This window comes from Sminthopsis crassicaudata, chromosome 5, assembly GCF_048593235.1.
Source record: "Sminthopsis crassicaudata isolate SCR6 chromosome 5, ASM4859323v1, whole genome shotgun sequence".
Taxonomy (NCBI): domain Eukaryota; kingdom Metazoa; phylum Chordata; class Mammalia; order Dasyuromorphia; family Dasyuridae; genus Sminthopsis; species Sminthopsis crassicaudata.
The window spans coordinates 267,996,367-268,004,253 of record NC_133621.1 but is presented as its reverse complement, the minus strand read 5'-3'; the positions used below and the strand labels follow the sequence as shown (position 1 = coordinate 268,004,253).

General features: G+C 38.1%; 1 protein-coding gene across 10 annotated transcripts in view; it reads left to right on the top strand.

Moving 5' to 3' along the window:
- Positions 1–3,867: 3,867 nt before the first annotated feature.
- Positions 3,868–7,887, top strand: part of LOC141544613 (uncharacterized) — a 79,011-nt gene continuing 74,991 nt past the window's right edge. For all 10 annotated transcript variants that reach the window (XM_074271003.1, XM_074271006.1, XM_074271007.1 and 7 more), the window contains exons 1-3: positions 3,868–4,401; positions 6,381–6,495; positions 6,680–6,853. In XM_074271003.1, coding sequence (XP_074127104.1) covers positions 4,175–4,401; positions 6,381–6,495; positions 6,680–6,853 — 516 coding nt within the window. In that variant the 5' untranslated portion in view covers positions 3,868–4,174. The remainder of the gene's footprint in view (positions 4,402–6,380; positions 6,496–6,679; positions 6,854–7,887) is intronic.

The following is a 7,887-nucleotide window of genomic DNA, read 5'->3' as shown; positions in this document are numbered from 1 at the left end:
ACATTTTATGGGTAGAGGGAGAAGAAGAAGGGAAAGGGGCAGTAACACATTCAGCATCACCTATGAAGCAGCCTATGACAAGATTACAAAAGGGACTGGTTAAGGCAAACAAAGGACAGGATATATCTATCTGATTTAATAAATGGATACCTGTGATTGAAGTACTTGACTCTTAGGTCAACAGTAAGATACACTGCTTTTGACCTGGAAAAAAAAAAAAAGATTTGAAAAAGGATTGCACACTTCATGGGGCTATATCATCTTATATTAAGATGTTACTAGACAATCTGGCTTATGAAATCTTAACCCCTAGTGATTGGAAATCCATAACAAGGACATCTTTAGAAGCTGGACAAAACTTGTGGCTTTCTGAATATAATGAATTATGCAGGACACAAACCCACCACAAACAGAAAACTGAAGTTAATGTACAGATCACCTTTGACCAACTAGCAGGTGAAGGTCATTATGCAGACAATTCAACACAGACTAACTATCTCATAGCAGCTTATGAACAAATTGCTACTGCTGTAATAAAAGCTTGGGGCACCCTCCCAAGAAAAGATCGAGGGGAAGCCTTCATAAAAATAGAGCAAGGTTCCAATGATTTTTTTGCTGATTTTGTGGGACGTTTGCAAACAGCTGTCACAAGAACCATTGGAGAAAATGCAGCTACAGGAATGATGAGAAGACAGCTGGCTAAGTAAAATGCTAATGAGGATTGCAGAAGGTTTATATGGGAACTACACAAAGATGCTCCTTTAGAGGATATCATAAGACACTGTGCCACAGTAGGCACAAAATGCTTATTGTACTCAGACTATGATGAACATGGGAAGACGGGATCCCTCTTGACAAGGGACTTCCAGAGATACTCTCTGATGTTTTCAATGTGGGAAAGTTGGACATCTGAGAGCTCAATGTAGGTATAGAGATAGAGTGAGAAGATAGAGTGACACAAAACCTAAAATACTATGTCCAAAATGCAAATGAGGTTTCCACTGGGACTCAGAATGTAGATTGACACAGGGAAATGAGAGGCAGGGCCCAGCTCCAAGACATCAAATAAAAAACAGATGGGACATGATGGCAGCCAAGGTTACACCTTTAGAAGTTCAGGATTCTGATGTGATGAATCAGAAAAAAAATCAGATGGGAGAAAGGGATTATAATTGGAGAGAATACAGGCTTTTTTTTAACCCAAAAGAAGGGCAGTGTCCAGTGCGATCAGCTCCAATGTCATTGCCAGGTGTTGAGGAGAAATTTAGCAAGTGGTAAATAGAAGGGACTAGATAGGTTAACTGCTTGGGGAAGAAAGTTTGCTTGTATTTCTACAGATGGAGAAAGAATCAGATGGGTGCCAATGAGCCATATCCTCCTTGTCCATCAGACAGAGACAGAAAAAGGGGAAAAAAATCTCAAAACAACGGAGAAGAACTAAAAGCAGTCAGGGAAGGTGTGATCACCTCCTTTTTTGGTTCTCCTTGAACACCACCTTGAGAAGTCAGGGAGCTCATGACCACCTATGTTCTAAAAACAAAAGAAAATGGGAGATGTTATGGGCCAGAACTTGAAACAAGGTACTAAGTGGAATTAAGGAGACAATGGTCAAATCTAATTTAACATTGATTTAATCCTGCAACAAGTAATGGTTTCCTAGTGATAAAATGATGGTTTGTACTCAGCTGATAAAGCATATAAAGTACTGTGTAAACCTTAAGGTATGAAGTATGTGAGAGCTATTAGTGTCACCAAGAGAAATTATTTGTCCATTTACATCTGCATTCATTAAAAGTTTATGAAAATGTTTTTCAAATTCCACAAATTTCATACTAGGTTTCAGCCTAGTATGTCATTGTAATGCTTGAAAAACTGAGCAAGATAGAGATTAGAGAACAATTTAACAATTTATTTAATAGAGAGATTTCCTGGGACCAAATGGATCATGGTTGGTCCCAGGGCTGACTGAGACTCTCTTCTCAAAGAATGTGTCCCTGAATGTGGGATATAAGATGGTTTTATAGGGTTACAAGACCTGTGACATAATGGGGGAGGTCCCTGGATGGGTACATTCATCCCATCAAACATTAAGTTGGAATGCTTATAACCTGAGCAGAGTAACTAAATAAGACAAGTAGGGAAACTGGGTCAGGACATCAAAAAAGAACTGTGCCACAAAGAACATGACCTGTAAGTCATGACATTTTAATTAATGATTTGCCTCTATATTTGAATATCCATATACTAGATTTACCTGTTTATCAGATCATATACATTGATCTTCTCCCCAATAAGTAGTATCTGTATTTTCAAATAATTATATAATTCATGACCACTTTTCTGTCCACAATGTATAGATAGTATAATATGTATATGATAATGGAGTCTGTTACTTGTTCAGGGGCCTTTAAACAAGCCAAACCATTGTCCAAATCTGTTGAAAGTATATCGTAGTGCTAAATGTTAGGCATTTTATCCATCACATGCAATTTAGAGACAGTATTGAAGTTCTACAGGATATCAGGTAAGGCACAAACAATGGAGACTATGCCTTAAATAGATATTGTTGGAGCCATCTCACAAGTATAACCTAGATGTTGACCACAGGATTTACAAACTGGATCACAAGTAATCCCTACGGAGACCAAAAGACCTACAGGCAGAATTGATATTTTGGTTTGTTGGAAAGAACGACTAGAAGGAAAAGCAAGGGAGGGGAGGGGAGGGAATGCAGGACTAGAGGGAGGGAAAGAGGGACTAGGAGAAGGAAAAGAGAAGAAAGGAGGAGGGGGAAGGGAAGGGGAAGAAGAAAAGGGAAAGAGAAAAACGAAGAAGGGAGGGGGGAAAGGGGAGACAAGGGAATGGAGATGAAGAGGGAGGAAGAGAAGACAAGATGACAAGGAGAACTATCAGCAGCAGCAGCAGGAGCAGCATGTATCATTTCTGTATTTTTAGGTTCAGTTAATCTGGAGCTGAAAGAAATCAGTATGAGCCGATGTGCACAGGATACATTTCACATCATTAATGGAACATAGGCACAGGGAAAAGCAGGAGAGGGCAAAAAAACAAGACTAGCAAGAGCATGACCTGCATTGTTTCCTTTTGAAGAAATTTTCTTACGTTTGGGACGTTGAACCCAAGTCAGTAAAACAAAATACTGGGACCTTCTACCCACATTATAGCAGACCTCATCAAAATCCCTCCAAGTGACTTAAACTTCCATAAAAACACAATACTCGGAGGCAATCTCATTAGCCCACACCTGAATGGGGCTTTTATCGTCTATATAGCCTTAGGGTATGTTTAAATCTTTATGTTTATATTTAAACTAGAAGGGGTATCTCTTTCCATTGCATAGAAAGTGTTGAAATCCTTCCCTTCTCCCTCCTTTAATAAGAGCACCAATAAGGAAAATTAAATTCTGTAGGGATGGTCTTGAACCGAGGGCTACATGGTTGACACCAGATGTGTGGCTGTCTGTCCGGTACAAATGCTTCCCCGACACACTTACGGGGTAGGAAGAATCAGAAGAGGCACTGGACTGTATTTGTCCATCTGGGCCCCGAGGGTCGCTTCCTTCAGTTTCACAGAATTGTTAAAAGGACTGCAAGAACCTTGGGAGATTATCGAGTAGAAGATCATTTTACAGAAGAAACCAGGCTCCGAGAGGAAGTGCTTTGCTCATTACAAAAGTAAATAAAACAGGTCTCGAGATTTGAACGCAAGAGCTCCAGGTCTCACCCATCCTCGTGCCCTCGAGCTTTGGACTCCTCGAGCTGAGAGCTAACGGATTTGGCATCCGTGCGCTCACCAGTGCGTGCCTTGACCCTTTATCGCATCCTCCTGAACCTCTGACCTGATAAAGGCATCACTTTCCCTCCGGCCATTGCCAGGATTGCTATCAGCTCTAGTGCTGAATCGGTTATTAACTGTTGCGAGTTCACAGATCCCCAAATCTCGAGTCTCGGGTTATTGACATTTCCCCTTTTAATTCTCCCTTTGTTTCCACTTTCATTTTCCCTTTATTTCCCCTTTTAATTCCCCTTTGTTTCCATTTTAATTTCCCCTTAAATACCCCCATTGAATTCCCCCTTTAATACCCCCTTTTAATTCCCCTTCTGAGTAGGCTGAGGGGCGCGAACGAGAACTCCTCAGCCTAAAGCCTTTCTCCGCAATGAAGATTTTCAATTTCTGCAAGAAGAAGGGGCAATTTCCATCTCGCCCCTTCAAGCTTTCGAGTTCCTTTGGGGTCCAAACACCCTACCCCACCGAAGGATACCTGATCCGGAGCAAGGACCTCAGGAAGATCCACAAAGCTGCCTTGCGTGGAGATGTGGCGAAGGTGCAGCAGCTACTGCTGCTGGGAAAAAACGATGTGAATGATCTGGATAAAGTGAAGCGGTAAGAGCAAAGGTTGGGTTAGAAGGAGAGAAGGGAAAGCCCAAACCCTAGGTAAGACATCCCTGCACAGGAGTAGATGAAGTGCATCCCAATTAACCATCGGGAAATCAAACCACTTCAGCACCTAGGACAGGGTCAGGATAGCAAGTCCCAAAAGCGGGCTTCACTTCCCCTTCCTACCTAGCCACTTTTAATGAATTGGAAACTCCATTTGTCATTTCGTCAGGCCAACATATTCTTGATCAGTAGCAACGTGGAAGCAAATACTATTCCCATCTGCTGAATTGTTTACAGGTCTAAAACGATTTTGTCAGGCTATACTTAAGAATATTGGGGGATTTTCTTGGGAAACTTAATGGAATGTTTTGCCATTTCCTTCAACCCCCTTTTGAGGGATAGGAAATTGAGGCAAACAAGGTCAAATAACCTCAGGGTCACAAAACTTTACTTATCTAACATCACATTTGACCTCAAGAAGAGTTTTCCTGACACCAAGTCCAGAACTCTTGTTCATTGTGCCACTTAGCTGCCCTGGGCTGGTGAAATATGGACACGATCTATGAAGAATGAAAGATTCAAGGCAGAAAATTAATTGTGCTTTTATTAAGACCTGTGTTTTATATAGATCTATAGATCTATAGATATAGATCTATAGATATAGATATAAATATATATATATATAGATAGATAGATAGATATAGATAGATAGATAGATATAGATACAAAGGAATAGTGCAGTAGGGATTGACCTTATGCTAAGAGGTTAATCAAGAAAGGGACTTAAGCAAAGAAGCCTAAGAATCTGATACTTGGGAAGAGAACCAGGAGAAAGCAGTGTTACACAATTTAGAAGGGAATATTAAGGAGAAAATGAATGCACTTTCAAAGACACCAGAGGTTACTAAAATGAGAATAAAGAAAAATATTTGTTAATTAAGAGATAGATTCATTAGATTCAGTGAAGAATTTAGAAAAAAACCCTTAATTTTCTGACATTCAATTACAAAAGACAGGAGAAATGGGGGATGATAGTAGGCATCAGTTGATCAAGTGTAGTTACTTTGGGGAAGGGGGGAGAAGACAAGGGGATTTTTGTAGGCAAGCAGGGAAATATCCAGGATGCAATGAAAGATTGAAGATAAGTGACAAGAGGAATGGTAAGTATTATAGAATGGTATCGCTTGTATACAAAGAGGCATTTTTATTGGCAAGGAAAAAGACTACCTCTTCATATGAGATAGGTAAATGAAAAATAATGGTAGAAGATATTTAGATGAGTTAGGTGAGAAAGAGGGTGAAAGAGGGAGATCTCAGGAAATGGTCTCAATTTTTTTTCCCCAGTAAAATATGAGTAGGTTTTTTTTTTAATTAGCTGAAAAGGTGAACAGAGTATACTATGGGAGGTTTGAAAAGGGATGAAAAGATTTGGAAGAGCTGCTTTTTTGTCATAATTTTCTGGCAGTCCAGTTCTTATATTTTCTCTTCTTTATTTTCTCTATAGATCTATTGCTTTTTTATGAGTTGTTTCACAATCTGTTCTATTTTCTTATTTTTAAAAATCTGTTTTCTTATTTTTTGGTTATGGTAACCAATTGGTTACCATTGGTTTTGGTAACCAATATGGTAAGTGCCAAGGTGCAAGGGGTCAGCAAATTGCCTGAGGAAAGGTGATTTAGCACAGGTCAGAAACGGAGCAAATTTCTAATGCAATCTGTAATGAAATGTAAATCTACCTCCTGAATATATTCCACCCCACCCCATCCATCCCTGGCAATTTTGTCTACCATACCAGCAATGAGAGTTAATGCATATTTTGTATTTCTTTAGGGGACAGTAGTACCCATTTATTTTTGGAAATTATTTATAATTTAGGCATAAGAATAATAATACATATTACATTAAAACTATCCTAAAAATGGTAAAATTTTGATTGTTGTAGTACATTATCAAACAATCATATTACTCCCTCATTTTTGTAGAACACCTCTTCACCTGGCTTGTGCCAATGGACATCCAGATGTTGTATCTCTCCTAGTAGAGAAAAATTGCAAACTAAATTTGTTGGACAATGACAGTCGAACACCGTTAATAAAGGTATGTATTAGTTAACCGTGATGGTCAATGAAATGCATGTTGATTTCTTTCTGTGATTAAGAAAATTAAAAGTTAGTAAATAAGTTAGTAGCTTTTGCTAACTTCTTTAAATATCCCTAATGATGCTTGAATATACTAAATTTTATATTGCTTTGTTATTTCTTTGTGTATATTATATCTACAGGCAATAGAATGTCAGCAGAAGGAGTGTGCAACAATCTTGCTTGAACATGGTGCAGACCCTAATCTTGGGGATGGCAACAACAACACTGCACTTCACTATGTTGTCCTAGGTCATAATGAATTCATAGCAAAAAAACTACTTCAATACCCGACTGATATTGAAGCAAAAAATAAGGTAGAAGCTAACCTCTTGTATAACAAAGCAGATTTTAAACGATTTGTTCCTACTAGGTATCACTACACAGAGACAAAATTTTCACAGGAACAAATTCTTAAGTACATGTTGTTTTGTTTGTTTGTTTTGTTGTGTTTTGTTTTTTTGTTTTGTTTTGTTTTGTTCTTTTGATCCTAAGGACTACACATTTAAAGTCATTTTCTTTCTAGGAAAGTTGGTAAGAGAGGGAAAATACTAGGCAAATGGCTTTCTTCCAGATTTAACCCTCTTAAGGCAAAATTTTAAAACATTTGTTTTGTTTGTTGTTGTTGTGGTTGTGATTGTTTTGAATTTATAAATTCAGGAGGAATGGTAAAGATAACTAGTCAACTTTAAACCCAACCAGGATATAGCTTTCTTTTAGTAGAGGTCTGTGGAAATAAGTTTGGCTTCATTTGGACAATAATTGATTATGAAATGAAAGTGACATAGAGAAGATCTAATCCAATTCCAATTGATCAATGATGGACAGAATCAGCTACACCCAGAGAAGAACACTGGGAAATGAGGGGAAACTGTTTGCATGTTTTGTTTTTCCCAGGTTATTTTTACCTTCAGAATCCAATTCTTCCTTTGCAACAACAACAACAACAACAAAAATTCAGTTCTGCACATATATATTGTATCTCAGTTATACTGTAACATATTTAATATGTATGGGAATGCCTGCAATCTAGGGGAGGGGTGGAGGGAAGATAGGCAAAATTCAGAACAGAAGGGAATACAAGGGATAATGTTGTAAAAAAAATTACCTATGCATATGTACTGTCAAAAATATAATAATTACAAAATTAATTTAAAAAAAAGAAATGAAAGTGACAAGAATGGGAGACACTCATGGCATAATATGAAATGGTCTCAACAAATTCTGAATTTCTGTCTTTTAAAATATTGTTACATATTATAAACTAGAAGGAATCCCAGTGATCTCTAGTTTCATTTTACAGGTAAAGAAACTTAGGACCCAGAGAGGTGAAATCATTTGCTTTATGGTC